General features: G+C 44.2%; 1 protein-coding gene across 1 annotated transcript in view; it reads right to left on the minus strand.

The window, feature by feature from the left end:
* fat3b (FAT atypical cadherin 3b) overlaps nt 1–21,782 on the minus strand; it is a 78,784-nt gene that overhangs the window by 21,751 nt on the left and 35,251 nt on the right. Inside the window, exons 16-37 of the mRNA XM_085798453.1 lie at nt 20,175–20,296; nt 19,896–20,078; nt 19,181–19,295; nt 18,813–19,094; nt 18,166–18,516; nt 16,958–17,131; nt 16,330–16,860; nt 14,621–14,985; nt 14,115–14,268; nt 13,035–13,142; nt 12,755–12,938; nt 12,153–12,373; nt 11,091–11,543; nt 6,866–7,000; nt 6,367–6,751; nt 5,289–5,485; nt 3,170–3,323; nt 2,831–3,064; nt 2,395–2,573; nt 1,263–1,476; nt 958–1,172; nt 114–251 (exon numbers count right to left, since the gene is read on the minus strand). Of these exons, the coding sequence (XP_085654579.1) occupies nt 114–251; nt 958–1,172; nt 1,263–1,476; nt 2,395–2,573; nt 2,831–3,064; nt 3,170–3,323; nt 5,289–5,485; nt 6,367–6,751; nt 6,866–7,000; nt 11,091–11,543; nt 12,153–12,373; nt 12,755–12,938; nt 13,035–13,142; nt 14,115–14,268; nt 14,621–14,985; nt 16,330–16,860; nt 16,958–17,131; nt 18,166–18,516; nt 18,813–19,094; nt 19,181–19,295; nt 19,896–20,078; nt 20,175–20,296 (5,094 nt within the window). The remainder of the gene's footprint in view (nt 1–113; nt 252–957; nt 1,173–1,262; nt 1,477–2,394; nt 2,574–2,830; nt 3,065–3,169; nt 3,324–5,288; nt 5,486–6,366; nt 6,752–6,865; nt 7,001–11,090; nt 11,544–12,152; nt 12,374–12,754; nt 12,939–13,034; nt 13,143–14,114; nt 14,269–14,620; nt 14,986–16,329; nt 16,861–16,957; nt 17,132–18,165; nt 18,517–18,812; nt 19,095–19,180; nt 19,296–19,895; nt 20,079–20,174; nt 20,297–21,782) is intronic.

Here is a 21,782-nt window from a genome sequence, read left to right on the forward strand (position 1 = left end):
GGGTGTTGACCTTGAGTGGACTTCTTGAGTGTATTCTTGTCTTGGCTGTGCTCACGAACCGTAAAATGACTATTGATTGTTTATGACATATTGTATTTAAAAATGCATCTTACCAGTTCTCTGTCGAGCCGCTTGTTGACTTTGAGCAGCCCGGCTACGGGGTCGATCCAGAAGTGGTTGGTGCGATCACCTTTCAGGATAGAGTACGTGATTCGCCCGTTCACCTGACTGTCCAGATCCTCTGCCAACACCTGCAGAACACACACAAACACACACACAATGAAACAATATCTATTGAAAACAGAAAATCTAAAAAAAAGTGCAGATTTAATTAGAAGGGACCAATGTAATGTCATCATTCTTATCTATTCTTATTTATTACTTAACAAAATTGCTGCTGTCTCTTCTTCAGAATTATTGTCTTGTTTTAAAGGGATAGTTCACCCAAAATTCAAATTGCACTCATTATCTACTCACCCTCATGTCGACTAAGGGCCGGCGTCAGTAATCACACTGACGCTGGCGCAAATCGCGCGAGATTTGGACGGACCAGGAAGAGGAGCTTCCGCTACAAACAAGCTTGAAATTTCGCATTTCTGGGCTTCAATACAAGAGGGACATTACAGACGAGCAGCATGGAGGTATTTGGATGTTTTTTGGTGTGTCTTTTTGTTACGAAGAAAAGTGGTATCCATTTGCAACCGTTATATTGACATGCACTGCTACGCCGAGACCCTGTAACTCAGAGAAGCCACGGAGGACTCTGAAACTTCTCCCAGCCCTTAGTCCACATGAGGGTGAGGAGATAATGAGTAATTGAGCAATTTGAATTTTGAATGTGTCTCCTTTTTATTTTGCAAACAACATCACAGGGAGAACAGCTTCTCGCTCCCATGTTAAACAAAGGTTTGTCACGAAAGTGACAATAAATTGAATTGAATTGAACTGAAATGTTACCCTTGTAATTGTCTGCCCAACAGACGCGTCCTCGCTGACCAGGACATTGTAGATGTCTTGACTGAAGGCCGGAGCGTTGTCGTTGACATCCATGAGCTCAATGGTAACCATGGTAGCAGTGCTGAGGGGAGGGTTCCCGTTGTCCCACGCCTCGATCGTGAGGTAGTAGTCCTTACACACCTCGAAGTCCAAATCATCAGCCACAGAAATGGAGCCTAAGACACATACACAGTGTCACTGGGTTTTAATCTTACACTGGACTATGGAGGTACTACAGTGTGTCACACTCAGGGACCTCAGCTCACCCAGGCTTCTGTCTATGTTGAACTTTCTTAGCTCGTTTCCTGACCGGATTCTGTAGGTGATCTCGGCGTTGGGTCCGATATCGGCGCTGGTTGCCAGTACTCGCAGCACCTCGGTTCCCACGGCTACATCCTCGGGGACGGTCACGGAGTAGTCCCTCCTCTGGAAGACCGGCGCGTTGTCATTCACATCCAGCACCAAAATGGTCAAATCAACCTGAGGGAAACACACGGGACTGTAACAGGACTACCTTACCACCTGTTTATCCCACCTGACTTACACAAGCAGCCTACAGCACCGATTCACACAGCAGCCTCTCTTGATCTCAGCGGGATGTCACCAATATCACTACTTGTAATGCTGTTATGCCACCGTGACTACTACAACTACAGCTAAAGCCGCTGTTACAGGTAACAACATTAAAGTGTCAGTGCTGTGGAGGGAGCGGACAGAGGCCGGTATCTGTCAGCAGCAGCCACACCTGGCTCCGCTTCTGCTGCAGGTTTATTTCCAGCCGGTGTTTGTGGTTTGTTCCAGCGGCTGAGTGGGTCTGAGAGAAGAGAGCCAACACTGCTCCAGGTCCTCTCATGGTCTGTCTGCACCGCCTCTGTCTCTGTAACTCTCACCTCCCCCATCTTTCCCATCCAACACACTGCACAATTTTGATGAAAAGCTATCTTAATTAAAATCTTTTTTTTATCTTATCTCTTCAGTTAATATCATGTATTTACTCAAAAGCTTATTTTATTCAAGCATGTGGACTGAAATGCAGATGGATAACTCCATCTAGGGCTTATCTTTAATACGCGGTGGATGAATTCTAATTACATCATTATGGTGAAATGGTCTAATTACGAAATCATATCCACTTTTGTTTTCCCAAAACAACTGATCTTAATTACTGTTAATCACTCTGTATCTGATTTAATTACTCAGAAAACCTTGATCATATCACATCTATACACAGACCAATTTGAATCACGTTTACGAGCACATTTTATTAGTTTTATTGTTTTCCGTCTTGATTTCAGAATAAGTGCCAGTTTTTTGGCAGATTTGAATGAGTGTTCTGAGCTGCAGGGCAAAGATGCCACTGAGATTCAATCTGTGTGTGGCTTCAGACTTCCCACCTACCTGTGTGGACAGTGCCCCCTGTTGGCCAGCTTGGTCGGTGGCCTTGACACGAACCCGATAGGAGTCTCTGCTCTCTCTGTCCAGGAGTTTCTCCAGTATTAAGAACCCGGACACCGGGTCGATGGAGAAGAAACCGTTCACCGAATCCACCAGGGAATACACCACAGTGCGGTTAAGACCTGGGCAGAGCGGGAGACAAATTCACAGAGACACAAGAGTCACTGAATATTCTCCCTCCTCTTCATGGCAATCAATAGAGCATCGCTCTTGGTCATGCTCATAATCTCACTCATGTCCAAGTCAGCAGTTTGAATGATTAGTGACACGGTGGGCTGCACCTGCATTCGCTGCACGTAGGAAACCTTCACTGTTCATTATCAGCCTCGCTTGGAAGAGCTACATACCTTACTTACAGTACAGCATCATAGCAGCTTACCTTCGTCAGGGTCGCTGGCTTGCAGTCGAGTAAGCAGAGCCTTCGGGGCTGCATTCTCATAAACACTGGCCAGGTAATGAGAGGAGGAGAACGAGGGGGCATTGTCATTCACATCCAACACTTTGAGAGAAATGTCAGAGCGGCAGAACAGCCCTCCCCCGTCAGTCGCCTGAGCAATGAGTTTGTAGGTGGGTGTCATTTCTCGGTCCATGACTGTGGCCGTGCGCAGCTCGCCTTAGGACACAAACACAGAGACGTATAAAGCTGTAGAGAGGATTTTTTTAATCTGTAAATAAACCTAGAGAGAGGAAGAGAAAAAAAAAAGATCACTGAATGTACCCGTGTTTGCATCCATGTAGAAATCTTCAACCCCGATGCCAAACAGTGAATATTGGATCTCAGCACTGGAGCCTGAGTCAGCATCTGTTGCGCCCACTGTCAGAATGCCCTTGTTAGTGGGAATGTCCTCAGGAAAAGAGGCACTATACACCGCCTGTCACGACACACACACACACACATACACAGAAGCACACAGTCAAATCACACTGTCACAAATCATAAAAAAAACCACATCCGTCCAACACATCAAAGAACACATTAAACTGCCGGGTGCTACATCCATTATCTCCGCTGACAGAACAAGCACGGCACAGTTAAGTGCCCTTTCCTGACCCTGCTCCTGCCCTAACTATTTCACCACACACAGACTAGACTGACACAATGGGGAAGCTGCTGTAGTAATCCAATGCAGTGTATCACACCCTGCTGTAAGATCATTAAAGTTTTCCTATGAGTCATATTTACTTTTAGAGCTGAAAGGATGGAAATGAGAACTATGAATTTACAGTTAGACAGCCAAACAAGCTAATTTTCTCATATCTATGCATTGTAGACTGATGAAAATGGTGAATAGAGGCCTTGGGAAATTGTAACTTTCCCATTTTAATTTTTAAGCATTTGAAAAACTGCTATCACTACTGCCACAAGCTTTACTAGTATTACTGGCACTGCTAGGAGAAGTAAGAAAAATATATTGGTGTAGCACATTATCACACAGAGAGGCCTTTCACTGTGTGAACAGAATTAAAAAGCATACAAAGAAAACAAGATAGAACCACAGATTTTAAAACAGATAATATCTAATTAAAGCGCAGGATTGAATTATTAAATGAAGTCAGTGGAGAACAGAGCTGCAGCTCTTATATTCCTCCTGTTAGTAGTAGAAGTACTATCGGTAATACCTGCCAGGTTATGACCGTTACTGCCACTACTGATCCTCTCATGACTATAGCCACAGTTACAGCTTCTACTGCTACTGCAAATAATGATGTAAAGAAACACTGTGAACAATGTGCGAACAACACAGCTGTAGTGCGGCATCTGAGACTTAATGTCTTCTGATACATCTAATGCTGAAGCAGTGTAACGCCAGAGTTACCACTTTGTAGTTACACAGGCCCGACTTGTCTGAGAACAGAAGGAATAGAGGAGGAGAACAGGGAGACGGGAGGGGGGACGGATTCAAAGAGAATTAGTAAGAGTTTAGAGCGAGAATGAAAGTTTCTGAACTAATTATGTGAAATTGAAGAATTGTAGAATACTACTAAATGAAAAGGGATATTCCCAAATGACTGCAGAGCCCAATTATCCTCTCTTTTCAGAGTGATCTCCTTCTCATGGATCAGCTCAATGGCACCAGATTAACTCTCATTTAGGATGACTCCTGAAGGTGCAAAGGTATGAAGCAGCACAATTAGCTAAAGTTGATTGTTTTCTTATTGCTTATTCTCCTCATTTGTTTGCGACATATTTTAAAAAAAAAACAAAAAAACACTCTATTCCCCAGCTCCTAACTGTGGCTACAGGATTATTAATCCATTATTGTCATTACCCTACATAAAAGCCTCTCTTAAATACAGTGCAAAGACAATTTGGTGGAATTAATTCACACTGAGTTTGTACTTTATAGTCAATATCTTAACTAAACAAATCCTGTACTAATGCAGACATGTATTTTCCTTTTTTTGTCTTTGCTTTTTCCTCTTTATTCATGAATATGCTAATTTTAACATTATTCAACACATTAATTTTCAGTGCTAAGCCAGCCTTAAAAATCACCAAAGACAAAGTTCATTCAGAAAGTGGGTCCTTAAATACTCTTTGAGACTGTGCTAATCAGAAAATCAGCACCGTGTGATACAGTGAATTAGCACTGAGCATGTGTGTGTTTGCTTCCACTGTGCTGTATAAATACTCCCTGTGCATGATTGTACTAGAATAAAAACATGTATTCTTTTTGTTTTCAGACAAAAAGTGGAGTGTGGTTACCCTGGAGACAAAGAGTGGATAAAGGCAAGTACTGAAACACGGAGTAAAATATAAACAAAGTTTTAGATAATCTTGGCAAATTTGCACAGATTTGCTTTTCTTTGCATTTCCATATCTTTTGATCCCTGACCTGGTTGCAGATGGGGCTGTTGTCGTTGGCATCCATAACAGTGACTTCCACTGCGGTGCGAGCCACATATAGGCCATCGCTGGCTGTGATGTTGAGCAGATACCAGTCCTGCTGCTCACGGTCCAGTAGACCGCTCACATAAACCTTCCACTCCCCCTGCACCAGAGCCAGGCCGAACACGCCCCGCGGGTTTCCCCCTGCAAATGACAAGCATGTGGATTAAAGTGAGGATGCTGCACAACAAAGGAACGGGTAAAGATTTTGTGTAAAAGACTTGTAAACAGATGGGAAGCCTTATTAATCCATCCACACACAAACACATGCACACAAATACTGCAGGTAGCACTTGGCGCAATCAATAAACATCTATCATCGGCGTGTAAACCCGCCTGGTGGTGTAAGCGGCAGTGGCCTTTTCAGAGTTTAAAAATCTGACCTTTTATTACAAAGCTTCCATTAGGCCAATCAGTACCTTTAAATGCCAGAACACCAGGCCAAAAATATATCATCCTTAGCCATTATCAGACAGTGGGCTATTATATGAATGGAAAACATCTAACTCATCATCAAGGTGAGAGCTTTGCTGGAGAGGCCTCACAATGCTGCTTTATAGCTCTCATAAAAAAAGGAGCGAGTGATCACAAAGTCCTGTGTGAGAGTGGATTTCCGAATAATAATTTTGCAAGAATCATCCAAAGAAGACATTTTGAGGCTGGTTGGTTCTGTTGCAAATTACAGAGCATATTTAGTTTTTTTTCATTGCCTCCTATATGAGAATTAAAAACTTGAATACGTAGTGTTACTTGACCTTGCTTCAAGTGTTGTGTTATATAATGCATACCTTGGTGAATTAAAATGAAAAGGGAAATATAAAAAACAAAAGGTTAGTCATGTTTGACATTTCAGTTAAAATTTATTTAAAATTTGACCTTTAGTAATAACAACCCCATTAGGCCAATGAATATTTTTTATGCAGCTCAACATTATCTCCCTGCATGAGGGAATATTACTGCTGCACAGGAGCCGCGTGTTGGGCTGAATTTTTTTTTTTTTTTTACTGTTCTCACAGCTTCCTTACCGGTGATGTAAAAGTTAACTTGACGGTTTTGATCCGTGCCGTCTCCGTCTTTTGTTTTCAGCGCAGCCACCACCTCGCCGAGGGGATCGCTCTCCTTCACGGCGCCCCGGTACAGCTCCCTCTCGAAGCGCGGCGGGTTGTCGTTGACGTCCGACACGGTGATGGTTACCACGGTGGTGGAGGAGAGGGACAGCAGCTCTCCCAGGTCGGAGGCCACCACCTCGAAGGTGTAGCCGGAGCAGGCCTCGTGGTCCATCTGACTCACCGTGGTGATCCAGCCTGTTTTGCTGTCGAGGGCGAAGACGGAGCTCATCGTGACGGGGCCGGGGGCGTCCCTGGTCAGGTCCATGTTGTAGGTGAGCAGAGGCCCGAGTCTGTAGGTTACCTGTCATTCAAAAGAAAAAAAGACCAAAAAAAAAAGACAAAACAGCTTTTTTATTTGAAGCAAAACATAAAAAGAACAAATACACAGTGACACTTGAACTTGTCTGTCACACACCTGTCCATTGAAGCCCCAGTCTGGATCAAGAGCACGCACTTGAACCACTCTGGTCCCTGCAGGCATTCCCTCCATCACTGTGGCCACGTAGGTGTTGGTTTCAAACACTGGCTTATTGTCATTCACATCCAGGATCTGCAAAATGACAAGTCTTCACTGAATTTAAAAAATCCCACATGATTTGAACTTTGAAATTAATTAAAGCAGTTTAATTACTTTACATTCCTTTAATAGTCCATGAGCCAGACCACCAATCGCAATCGAAAGGGTGGGCAAATTCTTGTTGCTATTTTATTATTCCTATATATGTCCAGATTATTAATTGGTATGATAACCTTCGCACAAGAGTAGCTTAACAATATTTATCATGCATTCACTATTTTGACCATAAAAATGCCATATACACCAATTATGGCCATTCTCCGATGTTGCACATTTCATAATTTGTGTGCCACTACTGATGATTTAGAGCACCTTTGCAGTTGCAGAAAGGCCCTGCAGATAATATTTGTTTGCACCACTAGTTGGCGCTAATTCCACTGGGTGCATGAGGGAGCGAGGGGGAAAATCGGCTTTAATACTGCTGTTAGCAGGAAGTAGCAGAGGACTTTTGTGAAATCACATTATACAGGTAACATTTTTAATGGTTTATATATACATCCAAGGTTAAGAAGGCTAAGATGTAGTGAGTAAAGATGACATTAACATTATAGCATATTACATCCATAGGTTTAGGGTTATTTAGGGGGAACTGGGGCATTGTTCATTAGGCTGACTGCAGAGAGGAAGAAACTGTTCTTGTGGCGTGAGGTCCTGGTCCGGATGGACCGGAGCCTTTTGCCAGAGGGGAGGGGCTGGAAGAGTTTGTGTCCAGGGTGAGAGGGGTCAGCAGCTATTCTGGCTCTGGTCTCCGGGTCCTGGAGATGTACAGCTCTTGAAGAGATGGGAGGCTGCAGCCGATCACCCTCTGGGCAGAGTGAATGACACGCTGCAGTTTGGCCTTGTCTCTGGCTGTAGCTGCAGCACACCAGACTGACATGGAGGATGTGAGGATGGATTCAGTGGTGGCAGTGTAGAAGTTCACCAGCATCTTCACAGGGAGGTGAAACTTCTTCAGCTGCAGCAGGAAGTATAGCCTATCCTCTGCTGAGGCTTCTTGGTGAGGGAGCTGATGTTCTGCTCCCATTGGAGCTCCTGGGAGATGGTGGTGCCCAGGAAGCAGAAGGACTCAACCAGGGTCGCTGTAGAGTCACAGAGGATGACAGGGGGGAGGGCAGGTGGGTCCTTTATGAAGTCCACTATCATCTCCACTGTCTTCAGAGCGTTCAGCTCCAGGTTGTTCATGCTGCACCATGACACCAGAGGGTCCGTCTCGCTCCTGTAGGCCGACTCGTCCCCATCAGAGATGAGGCCGATGAGGGTGGTGTCAGCAAATTTCAGGAGCTTGACAGACTGGTGTCCAGATGTGCAGCTGTTGGTGTACAGGGAGAACAGCAGAGGAGAAAGGACGCAACCTTGGGGGGATCCAGTGCTGATGGTCCGGGTGTCAGAGTCATGCTTCCCCAGCCTCACGAACTACCGTCTGTCAGTCAGGAAGTCCGTAATCCACCTGCACATGGAGTCAGGCACATTAAGCTGCAGAGCTTGTCACAGAGCAGAGCTGGGATGATCGTATTGAAGGCAGAGCTGAAGTCCACAAACTGTACCCTGGCGTAGGATCCTGGGGAGTCCAGGTGCTAGTGGAGGGCCATGTTTACAGCATCATCTACAGATCTGTTGGCTCTGTAGGTGAACTGTAATGTCCTTAAGGTGGGTCAAGACGAGGCACTCAAAAGTCTTCATGACCACAGAAGTCAGAGCAACGGGTCTGTAGTCATTAAGGCCTGTGATCCTTGTCTTTTTTGGAACTGGAACAATGGCTGAGGCCTTGAAGCAAGCTGGCACATGACAGTTCTCCAGTGAGGTGTTAAAAATGTGTGTGAACACCGGAGACAGCTGATTGGCTCAGTGCTTCAGGGTGGAGGGGGAGACTTATACCCCTTTCCCACTGGCCAAAACCCGTTTAAACCCACAAACGCACCGACCCGCGTCAACCCGGGACGTCTGTCTGACTACCCATTTCTCCGACCATACATTTCTTTATTTTTGCGTCCATTAGTCCGACCTCCCATTTCTCCGACTTAAGTAGCCCTAACCCTGGGATTTGAAGATCAAAGAACACTGACCAAAAAAGATTGAAAAAAAAGAAGCGACAGTCTGTTTAACTGACATGTTGTGGCCGCGGCAGACTCGCTGTCCTCCATGGCGGGCGGCTGGGGCATGACACGGTGTTTCTCGCACTGCGAATGAAAGCGGGGCGACTAGTTTATGCGGGGGTTAGACGGACAGACCCGGCTCATTTTGGTCAATGGGAAAGGAGCCAAATGCCGATTGTTAGCGGGTCGACCCGCATTTAAAAAACCTGCGTCGACCCGCTGATGTTAGTAGGAAAACGGCTAGAGTTTGGGCCTGCAGCTTTGCACGGGTTCAGCCGTTTAAACAGTCTCTTCACCTCTCCTTCTTTGATTTGATTTGATTTCTATGATGGAGTGATGAAGTGGTGTGAGAGGTGTGGGGGAGGGTGGCTCTGGGGTGTGGGGCTGTGTAGGTGATCGAGGTGTGGAGGAGCTGTTGCTGATCGATAGCTGGTGGTTGGAGGTGTGGGGGATATCAGGTCTGTCCCATTGTCTTTCAAAGTGGTAGTAGAACTCGTTCAGGCTGTTGGCCAGGCGTAGGTCATTGACAGAGGGACACTTGAAATACTGTACTGGCAGTATGCTCCACATTATTTGTGACAGAAGGAGCAAGCTCTTTAGTTGATTTTAATTGTGTAAAAAAATATTTGTTTGTTCTTGTTATTGCATGAAAAGTAAAACACTCTAAAAACTTTGGCTATTTCATGTGTATGTTCTAATTTTTATCACATTTTCATTCACATATTCCTGAGGTGAGTCTGTTATTATTACAGTAGGGTCTTGATAAAAGGGAAAAACATCCTTGAAGTGATTTAGGCACTGAGTGGTCAACAAACAGCATAATACCGAACAAGCACTATACACAGTTTTCAAGTTTCCACTCTACCGGTCCACCTATTCAACACATGATAACCACCACTAAGCTACCTGTTTGCAATGGTTATCATGCCAAACTGCTCACTAGAGATGTCTACCAAGTCAAAAAAACAAACTAGAAATTGCCCACCCGTTCGATTGCGGGAGGCCAATTTTGGGGTCTTGGCTCATGGACTATAAGCTGATGTTAAAGACTTCTTTTGAATGTCTGAATCTGTGAATGTATTTTGTTTTAATCTGCTGCATTGTTGCATTAATCATAAATCTTGACAGAAAACACATGAAGTATTTACAAGTGCATATTCCTTCGAGGAAGAACTGGGAATCTCTCCTGTTTCGCAGCCATTTAGAATTTTGTTATCACAGTGGCTACGATAAGCATTGTTCTTTTCTTTATAATGTTGTGCTTCTGATTTACAGTAGTATTTCAATTCAATTCAATTCAATATAATTTATAAAGCGCATTTCATGCACAGAGCAAACTCAATGTGCTTTACAATAGTTAAAACAATTATAATACAATGCAATAATAGTGCAAACAATAAAGAAGTGCAGAGCTTTTAAAATTTAAAACAAGACAAAACAAAACAAAATCAAAACAGTGGGGCTGGGACGATATGCTTTTCTCCCGATTTGATTCTTCTACGATTTTTTGGATGGTGATTCCATTTAAATTGCGATTCTACGATATTGCCGATTCTCTCAATTTTTAGTCTGCATTTTAACATTTATCTGCACACAAATACTGTAGGAGCCTATAAATTAAAATACTCCATTATAAAGTGAACTTAAACCCTTTTCAAAACCTGGACTCTCTGTATGTAAAAAAGGCTAACAAATGCACATTGCACAATATTTTTAATAATTTTCAACAACAACAAAAAAAATTCAAAAAGAAAAAAAAAGATAAATAAACAACAACATTTTTTTCAAAAAAGAAATTGATTTTTGAAAAAAAATAAATAAATTAAAAATCGTCAAAAAAGATATCGCGATATTTATGTGAATCGATTTTTTCTCTCACCCCTACAAAACAGTATCACATACATACAATTGAAATAAAACAGATAGAAACAAAAAGTCTGGTAAGCTCTGTGTTTAACTTCATCACCAACCTTAACTTCCACGTCCACGGTGGACACGGCCTCGATCAGATCTCTCCTTGTTGTCGCCGCCACCTTGAAGCGGAAGGTGCCGACCTGCTCGTAGTCTAGCGGCTTGACCAGGCGGATCAGACCGGTCTCCCTCTCCACCAGGAACGTCCCTCCCTCGTTGCTGTCGAACGTCTCCCCTCCGACCGTGGTGAAGAAGCCGCTCTGCGCGGGGCCTAAGTACACAGAGCCCAGGGCCGTTCCCACCGCCGTGTCCTCGGGGATGGTGAAGGAGTACTGAGGCTGGCTGAAGGAGGGGACGAAAGCGTCCGGGGGGACCACGTGGATGAAGGCCGACACCAGGGAGTGTTTGGCTGGAGAGCCGCAGTCCGTGGCTTTGACAAAGAAGGACAGCACGGTCCCCTGGAGGTGGTCCACCGTGCTTTTAGTCATCATCCAACCGCTGTCTGGCTCCACCTGGGAACCAGCAAGATCACAGCATTATTTAGATCTACTTTAGAGATAATAATCCTAGAAACACATCTCCGACTCCCAGTCTGAACTCATCTGTGTCTGAGCCAATAAGCCTCCACAGCTTTTTTCTCTTAATGGCCTCTGGCTTCACTGAACTTGTCGTTTTATTCCCATGGATTTCCCGTTATCTATTTATATTTATGAGCCACCGCTACTTCTTAATATCCCTTCATGTCATATTAGCCTTTTCTACTACAGCTTTTTTTTTCTTTCATTTAATCGTTCATGTTCATTTAATTGCACTTCCCTTTTAAACACTGAAAATTGACTGAAGCATCGATCTTAATACAACATCATTTTGATTTGATGAGTAGAAATATATAATCTACAGCTAACAGATGGCTGTTAATCCTCTGAAATGGGGAGGGGGTGTCAATTGAGAATATCTCTTAATTGAAAAAAGAGGGTATCAGCATCACTTTTAATAAGGTTTCCTGTCATCAGACACATTGTTGAGGTTTGGACCTGGTTAGATTTGTTCCTGAGGGACCTGAGAATATTTTTACAGCCTCATTACAACAGAGAGTACAGCTATGTGTAAAACGCTCTGACCTCCAGCACATCAACCAGTGACAGGCGTGCCTCGCTGTAGAGAGAGTATGTGATCCGTCCATTAGGTCCAGCATCAGGGTCAGTGGCCTGGATCTGTGTCACCAGAGAACCTTTGGCAACATTGGCTTTAATGCTCATGCGGTACTCCACAGCTCTGAACCGAGGGGCATTGTCGTTCTCATCCGCAAGAACCACTCGCACTGTGCAAAAGGACGCACGGCCTGGAAAAATGACACAGCACAGATGAGTAGATCATAGGTCATTCTGGTTATTCTATGACATTGATCAAAAATGGCAGTGTCCACCAGAGATTAACGGATGCAACAAAGATTTAATGGTCCATCAAACAACAAAAAAGTGCAACCATGGTGATAAAATAAAATAAAGAAACAAAAATAAGTAATACAAAAACGTTTCGGCCTATACACAGCCATCTTCTAGTGGACACTGCCATTTTTGATCAGTGTGCGAGCCTTTTCCTCCTGTTGCTCTCAAATGTTTGTTGAAAAGAGGATTTTTTTTTTTTTTGGACAGTGAGCAAGAGCGCAAACACCTTTTCTCCTTTTTATTCTATGACATTAACATACTGTATACATACATACCTCCACCATCCAGAGCCATGACAGTCAGCACCATGTCCTTGTTAAGAGGATTTTCTCTGTCTAATTTCTGAAGAGTGATTACGACTCCATCTGCATCGATGGCAAACTGAGTTTTCCCCAGGTCGTTGATGAAGGAGTAGGTGATCTGTCCAAACAAGCCCGAGTCCTCATCTGTGGCACGAACCTGGAGGTCCACACAGACAGTCAGGAAGGCAGACTGACATTTCATAACAAGAGCAGCCTACCTGAAAGGAAATACTACAGTACTTAGTAAGGTTACCTGGATGACCTTTGTCCCTGGAGGAGCGTTTTCTCGGACCTCAGCCAGGTAGAACCTCTGGCTGAACACGGGGCTGTACAGGTTCGCTCCCAGGACGCGTACCACCACCTGTGAATGAACGTCACTGTTACAATCATCACTGCCATCATCATCCTCATGGTCTGCTGATATGTATTTAGTTAATGTCTTCTTCTTCTTAAAGTCATTCAGAGATGGTCATCTTAGCTGAGGGAGTTACTTAAATGTAAAGCATGGAATTTCTTAAGAGGTTTCCTTAGTTAAGGAAAAGGTTAAGGCACTTGCAGCAGTGATTTCAGAGCTGTAAAATTCTGCTGTATCATCAAGTGTCTCCCTGTTGCGGCGTACTCTTCATTTTCTTCATTATCACTATAAACTCATCCTTGCTGCTGCTAAGACTCAGATGTGCCTTTAATTTGTTCCTTATGTTGGTCATTAAGGGTTTTTGCGAAGTGGTTTAACTGACTTTACGTGATTTCCTTAACTATAACACCAGGATAAGGAAAAACCTTAACAAGACATACGGAAACTTTAAGGATGAGACTTAAATCAAATCAATTGAATCTTTATCTTAAATAAACCTTAACTCAGACAGGTAAAAACTACACTTAATGTGTTTTGTGGCCCCATGTAAACTGTGTTCACATCATGTCAGCAGAAAACAAGGAACTGGGGTGACATGTTGTTGCTGCAGCTTGTTATGTAGGTTATCAGAGATGTGGTGTAACAGAGCCAAAAAATCCCCCCCCCATGTCCCACTTGTAATTACCACTAAGAGACAGATGTGAACATTTTTTTTCCAGTTGGCAGCTCATCCTCATAGTAAATCTGATATGACACGAACGCACATTAACCTCCAAACTGCAGAGTTGCTCAGCAGCCAGTAGTAAAAAAAAAACAAAAAAAAAAACTGTGGTCATACTGGACAGCTGCGAGTATAATAAATCCGCAGCCAGGGGTTACTACGGGTCGCTAAGCAGCTGTGTATCAACACTGTAGAGGTTAGAAAAAGACCAAACCAGTTGACAGAAGTAAATTGCAAGTGCAGAGAAGCTGCCTCACCTGAGCAGTGTTGGTGAAGACTCCATCTGACACCGACACATTGAGTTGATATGAGAGTTTCATGCCTTGTCTCCTCTTGTTAGACAGACTGAGCACCCCTGTATCTGGCTCCATCATAAAAGTCATCCTCTCATTCCCAGAGAGAATACTGTAGCTGAAGGCGAATAAAAAGAATGAGTACAATGATGATTATAGCGTTTGATGTTATTTCGGATGTTATCCGAAGCAGCTGAAAATCAACAGATCTACTTTTCTTGACAATGTGCAGGATGAAAACTGCCTTAAGTACAAAAGATGGAGAGAAAATGACAAACAAATGTTTTGGCCAGGACAACAAAAAAACAAATACCCTGGTGAGAGAAGTGCCTTTCAAAACAGAATGAATGAAAAAGTTTAGCAGCAGATTGAACTTTCTTCAGACCGTGTACAGAAAGTCATAGCACCACTGGTACAAAGCAATACAACAAAAAAAACAAACCAAACCCAGAGCTTTTCTCTTGTCTTACCGCAGCCTCTGAGCATCACAGATGTCAGCGTCTGACGCCTGAACACAAGTCACAAAGTGTCCCCGGGGAGCCAGCTCGCTGACAAAGGCCTCGTACAGCGTTTGGCTGAAATTAGGTGGATTGTCGTTTGTGTCAGTAACAGTCACGGTAACACTAACATCACTGCTGAGGGCGGGCTCTCCGCTGTCCGTCGCCCTGACTATGAAGTTGTAGCGCTGGACGAGCTCATAGTCGAGCAGGCGTGCGGTGAATACCAGCCCGCTGCTGCTGTCGATGTGGAAGAAGTCGCTGCTGTTGTAGATGTCGGACAGGATCTGGTAGCTCACGATAGCGTTCTTCTCTGAGTCTTGGTCCTGGGCAAAAACCTACAGCGAGAGGAACATTAAACTTTGCTCAGCCTCATGCATTATTCAATATAAGATCTGATTCGTTTACTTGGATCCATTGAATCAGAATGTAAGTAGAATTACTGCGCCGCTGTTGTTTGCCTCTGCCAAAAAGCGAAGGTGCAGGAAATACGGTCACTATCTCCCCTTCCTGAGTTACAGCCCTGAAATATGGTGTCATTTCACCATTTGAATATAAAATCATGACATTTCATATTATCCCTATATATATTAGAGTGGAATTGTGTCATAATCTGTGTGAATTTGTGAGTTACAGGCAAAAGTGTTATGTGAGGTCACAGTGTGCCAGAGGTAATGACATTCCCCTACACGTTCCAGATACAGTACGTGAGCTTGAACTTTGACCTTTGTCAACCACAAACTGATCAGTTTGAGCCAAATCTAAACAGATTTCTTCATGGTCTTATGACACCACATTCAAGAGGCCTAAAAAAACATGTTTTTTGGTGATCAAAAGAATCTAATCAGTTCATCCTTGAGTTTTAATAAATGCTTGTGCTTCATTTGAGGAAGTTCGGTTGAGGAGGTGAAACGGAGATATCGCATTTGCATTAGAACATGATGTCTCTGTCTCTGCCTGTTGCTGCCATGGAGACACAAAAAGTAAATAGAGTTCTAGGTTTCTCTGGGGATCTAACAACACATCAAAAACTCACTGAAGATCCAGCATCATTATTTTGTTTGAAAATGTCACATTATCAAGTATATAATAATGAAAAGGCAAAAAGATGACTTCAAAAGTATTGCATTCATATTGAGGTAGGGGGAATATAATTCACTGTTTGTTTGATCTTGAGTTGAAATAACAAAATGTAATTGTTATGGTTATGTCCAAGGTGCTAAGAATGTACATTTCACATCATATGCTCTTTGAAGTGACCAGTGCTGCCTGGGTGTGATTTAAATCAGGATGAACATTAATGTGATAAATTATTCTTTAATTCCCTTCCAGATTCGAGTAAAGTTCAATAATACAGTCAAATGAGGCCAATAACCTGTTTTGATGAGCAACTGAAGAAACTGTCAGAAAAATCAATGGTTTTAATGCAGCAGCGTCTTGGAATCATCTTGTGCAAACATGATTTGTCACTGGTCTATTATCCGCTAAAGGTCAAGAACTTCCACTGGGAAATTTTCCTAGGGAAATATCACTCCATCAGCTCATAAATAAATGATTGGGCATCTGATATTCAGCCTCAGTGCTGCTGAGGTGAGTCTTAAGTGTAAACAATCATTCAGTAAGAATAAACACTGGCCAGACTCAGTAAACAGACCAACACACACACACACACACACACACACCTGTAACACTGTGGTTCCGATCATGGAGTTCTCAGGGAGCACTGAGGAGTAGGAATTGTTCTGGAACTGCGGGGGGTTGTCGTTCACGTCCAGCACCACGATGTCCACGTCCACCTCGGACTTGGCCCCGGTCAGCGTGTCCGTAGCCTTGACCGTCAGGCGATAGTACTGCACGGCCTCGTAGTCCAGCGGGTAAATGACGATGATGATCCCCGAGTCGAAGCCGATGTCGAACTGCAGCAGAGGGTCTCCGTCCGTCAGGCTGAAGATGACGCTCTGGCCTTCGGGGCTGGTGGCGTTGATGCACAGGACGGAGGTGGACATGTCCACGTCCTCTCTGACAGTGACGCCGTAGAAGGGCTTGTCGAACACCGGCATGGCTTTATTCACCACGGTGACGGGCAGCTCCACCTCGCTGGACAGCGGGGGGAAGCCGCTGTCCGTGGCCAGGAGGAGCAGCTTGTACTCGGCATTAGATAAATCCACTTCGAAGGCTCTCTTCAAGGTCAGCTCTCCTGTCACAGGATTCACCTGCAGGGAAGATGTAAATACTAGTACGTACCATAAAACTGTCATTTCTTTAGATGTATTGCCCCTGTATGAAATTAAACGGCTGGAGAGAGCTCACCTGAAAGTTCCTGTGCTGCTCCTTGAGGCTGTAGGTCACCTCTCCATTCAGACCCCAGTCTCGGTCCACGGCTGACACCCTGAAGATAGGCGATCCTGGCTCGGCTTCCACCTGCACTGCAGCGTAGTAGGGGAGGTTTACAAACTCTGGAGTGTTGTCATTCACATCCTCCACCTGGAGAAAGGACAGTTATTTTGAGAAAACCTAACGAGGTCATTGTGAGGAGCGCTGGAAAGGAGACTTGGGTGGGAATTGAGGGATTTGAAGAATCAGTGCTTGACAGATTGCAGTATATGTTCTCCATCTGCTTGTTCCTGTTGTTTTATCGACACTATTGTGCATCCTGCATACTGAAACCATACCACAACAACACATTTAATAGAGCTGCAGTCGTTTGTTTTTTCAGGGTCGGAAATAACTTCTGCACAGCGTAGCTATGATCTGGAGAACAAAACAAACACAAACTAAACATAACTGAGACATTGCCTGCGTTTACATGCACTTCAGTATCCCGGTTTTGATGGTTATCCTGATTTTGATCAAATTCGGGATATGGTGTTTAAATGATCAAACAAAAATGGGATACTTAAAGGGATAGTTCACCCAAAATTGAAATTTCACTCATTATCTACTCACCCTCATGTCAACTAAGGGCTGGGAGAAGTTTCAGAGTTATCCGTGGCTTCTCTGAGTTACAGGGGGTCTCGGCGTAGCAGTGCATGTCCATATGACGGTTGCAAATGGATACCAACTGTCTTTGTAACAAAAAGACACACCAAAAAACATCCAAATACCTCCATGCTGCTCGTATGTAATGTCCGTCTTGTATTGAAGCCCGAAATGCGAAATTGTCCAGAAAAAAATTAAATAAGTCTATATTTCAAGCTTGTTTGTAGCGGAAGCTCCTCTTCCCGGTTCGTCAAATTTGGAGGAACCAGGGTCTGTCCTCTTCCCAGTTCGTCCAAAGTGAAATTTGAATTTTGGGTGAACTATCCCTTTAAAAACTCTGATCAAAACCAGGTTACTGAAGTCCATGTAAACGCAGTCATAGAAGGGTGGAATGAAGGAATAAATGTTTCACAAAGCTACAGTGTAGTGTACATTTACTTGACAGGAAAGACACATGGAGCAAAAGAGTTAGCACATGTCAAATGTCAATGCTTGGGGGAAATAAGACACTTCATGCACACACACGTCTCTATACCCACCTGCACTTGTACAGTCACCCTGGACACTCTCAGAATCTCATCTTCTCTGCTGACCTCCACCACCAGCTCGTAACTCTCCTCCTCCTCGCGGTCAAAGGGCACGCCGGTGGTGAGCACCACTCCGCAGGTCGGCCGGATGGTGAAGCGTCCGCCGGGGTTCAGCAGCGAGTACTTCAGCGGCTCGTTGAGCCGGTGGCCGACCGTGTTGATCACGGTCACCACGGTGACGTTGGGTACGTTCTCTGGGATGGAGGCGGAGTAAGAGGGGAAAGTGAAGAGAAGGCCGCTGTCTATAGCTTCACGCACAAGAACTGTTACAGACGCCATGCTGGAGAAACGTCCATCCCAAACCTTAAGAACAGACAGAAACAGAAAGGTATGAGTGTCTTATCTGATATCTATATAGGATGCAGAGGATGCATGTCCAGCGCTGTTTCATGACTGTTTCCTGTCTGCAGACCACCCATCTATCTGAAGTATTCTATGAGACAGTGAGCACCCTGGGAACTGACCCTCAGCTGTGACTTCCCTGTGGAAATCATTACTATCTAAGCCGGTCTAAGCCGGCAGCACGCTGCTTATCTAAGCTAGTGACAGGACACAGAAATCTAATCACATGACACGTCCACTGGAGGCCAGTCACTTGCCTTCACATTAAAGCGGTAACGATCTTTATTGAGATTCTGATTGATGACGGTGACAACTCCAGTGTAGCGCTCCACAGAGAAGTACTCCGCATTATTGTCCACCAGAGAGTAAACCAGCACGGGGCTGATCGACTTCTCAGGGTTCAGCGTGAGGTCAGAGGTCATATCGGGGTCGAAGGCCTCGACTCTGAGGACCTCCACTCTCATGTAGGTTGGCAGGAGGAGGACGGACTCGTAGGCGTCCTGGGAAAACTTTGGAGGTGAGTCATTGATGTTGATCACCTAAGACAGGGCAGAAATAGAGATTTCAATAGAGCTGAGTGTAACATTTGTAGGCAGTGACAGCTCACTCTATCTCATTGACTTACCTTTATGAGCACCTCTGCTGGGCTGTCAGCGCTCCTAGGAGGCTGCCCACTGTCTCTAACATGAACCCGAAAGAGGAACTCAGAGAAGGTTTCATAGTCCAGACTGGCAATTGTCCTGAAATTTAAAAAAAAAGAAAAAAGAAAAAAAGTTAAAGGGATAGTTCACCCAAAATTCAAATTTCACTCATTATCTACTCACCCTCATGTCGACTATGAGCTGTGAGAATTTTCATTTGAGAGTCCTCCGTTCCTTCTCTGAGTTACGGGGGGGTCCGCACAGCAGTATTTGTCCATATAATGGTTGTCAATGGATACCAACTTTCTTCGTCCAAAAAGACACACCAAAAAACATCCAAATACCTCCATACTGCTCGCCTGTAATGTCCCTCTTGTATTGAAGCCCCAACATGAGAAATTATTCCGCCGGTCAGTGCAAATCTCGCGAGATTTGCAATGACACAGGAAGAGCTATGAACCGAGAAACTGGGAGCTTCCGCTACAAACAAGCTTAAAATATAGACTTATTTAATTTTTTTCGAAACAATTTCTCATGTAACTCAGAGAAGGCACGGAGGACTCTGAAAATTCTCACAGCTCTTAGTCGACATGAGGGTGAGTAGATAATGAGTGAAATTTGAATTTTGGGTGAACTATCCCTTTAAGAGATTATGAGCTCTATCAGATGTCCTCTCCCTGACTTCTACATGTCACCTACCTAATTGATCCAGTTCCCGAGTCCACGCTGAAAAACATGCGAGCGGTGTCGTCTACGATCTGGAACACCAGCAGGGCGTTATGATTGCGATCCCTGTCCGTTGCCTGGATGACCAGAGGGTTACCGTCCTCCGCCAGCACCACGGTGTTGACCGGAGCCGCCTCGCTGATTTCACCCACATACCTGTCAAGGAGAAGAGGAACATAAAAATGAGTCCAGATAATAGCACATCAGCACCAAACGTCTACTCTGTCAATCGGCCGTAACCACCACTGATACCTGGTTTGTTGGAAGACAGGTGGGCTGTCGTTGACATCCCCGACTTGGATGATGACAGCAGTGGTGGCCTCCATTCCAGCCACACTCAGGGCCTGCACCGCCAGGAAGTAGGAGGTTGTTTTCTGCCAAAACAAAGAAACATAATAAGGAAAAGCGCTGTTTTAAAATCCTACAGTTTTATGCAGCAGTGTTATGAACCCTTGAGAAAGTACAGTACGTGTTTTTCTAAAGGTAAAAAGCAACAAACGCTACCTGTGCAGGAAACAGACACACATTTCAGCATTCCTTTAAATATTAATGCACTGTCATTTGTACTCCAAGAACTTAAAAAGCACAAAAAATAACAGTCACAGTGCAAAAGTTTTTACTGGTATTACATGCAGAACGATGTTAAATCATTAGGCTTTAATTGACTCTTTAAACCTTGTGAGGCAGGTCAAGAGTTCTCATTAGGAAGCGTCAGCTCTTGACATTTCCAGAGCTGGTAAAATCTCTGACTTTTACTTTGTAGTAATGCTCAACAAGCACAGTCGGCTCTGAGCAACTGACTGAGGATCTGCGAAAAGAAAAAACCTAATTGATGCCTGCAAAGAAGGGGAGGCCGTAAAAAGATATCAAAGCACTTTCAGCTGGAAATCTCCACTGTCCAAAATGCAATTAAGTAATGGCAGCTACAGGGGGTTGCAGAGGTCAGGGCAAGGTCTGGAGGACGAGAAAACTTTCAGATGAAGTTGCACATCAGCTGTGCAGGACGAAACAAGAACCCCATGTGAGTGTTTAGGGGCTGCAGGAGGGTTTAACTGACACAGGAGTCAGGGTGCACCGTGCACTGTTCCGCTGTGCACAAACAGGATCTGCATGCAGGAGTCATCAGAAACAAAAGTTTCCTGCGACCTCATCACAAAAGTCAACATCAGAAGTCTGCAGAGCAACATCTGGATGAGCCAGAGTTGTTTTGGAAACAAGTGTTGTTGGCAGATGGAGTTAAATATTGAGCTCTTTGACCACAATCACCAAGGGCATTTTTGGGGAAAATAAAAGAGCAGCATTTGATGAGAAGAACATCCTGCCAACTGTTAATCACGGGGGTGGAAATATTCTGCTTTGGGGTTGTGTGTGTCATTGGCACAGGAAACATTGCACAGAGAAGAATGGATTCCACTTAACATCAGAAAATTCCGTATGCAAATGAAGTTAGTCGAGAGAGTGAAACTGAAAAGAGAGCTGGCTGCTAACAGCGGGACAGTGATCCAAAACAAACCTCAAAATCCACGATGAACCACTTTGAGGAAAACACAAGCAGAACGGCCCTCACACCCCCCTGATTTGAACATCATTGGAAATCTGTGGGTGGATCTTAACCATGCTGCCTGTGCCAGACAACCTAAAAATACCCCAGAACCTCATGTGAACTGTAAGAAGAGTGCGTATACATTCCCAAATCGAAAATATACAGTCTTAGCTACTACAAAATGTGTCCTAGAGCTGTCATATCTGCCAGGAGCAGCTACGAAGCACTGATTTCAGAGGCTGCCTAAACTTTTAGCACATATTCCTATTTAATTATTTAAAATGTATTATGTGAGCTCATGACATAACAGTGCATTT

Source organism: Trachurus japonicus, chromosome 14 (genome assembly GCF_045865225.1).
Source record: "Trachurus japonicus isolate A0001 chromosome 14, Traja_1.0".
NCBI classification, from domain to species: Eukaryota; Metazoa; Chordata; class Actinopteri; order Carangiformes; family Carangidae; genus Trachurus; species Trachurus japonicus.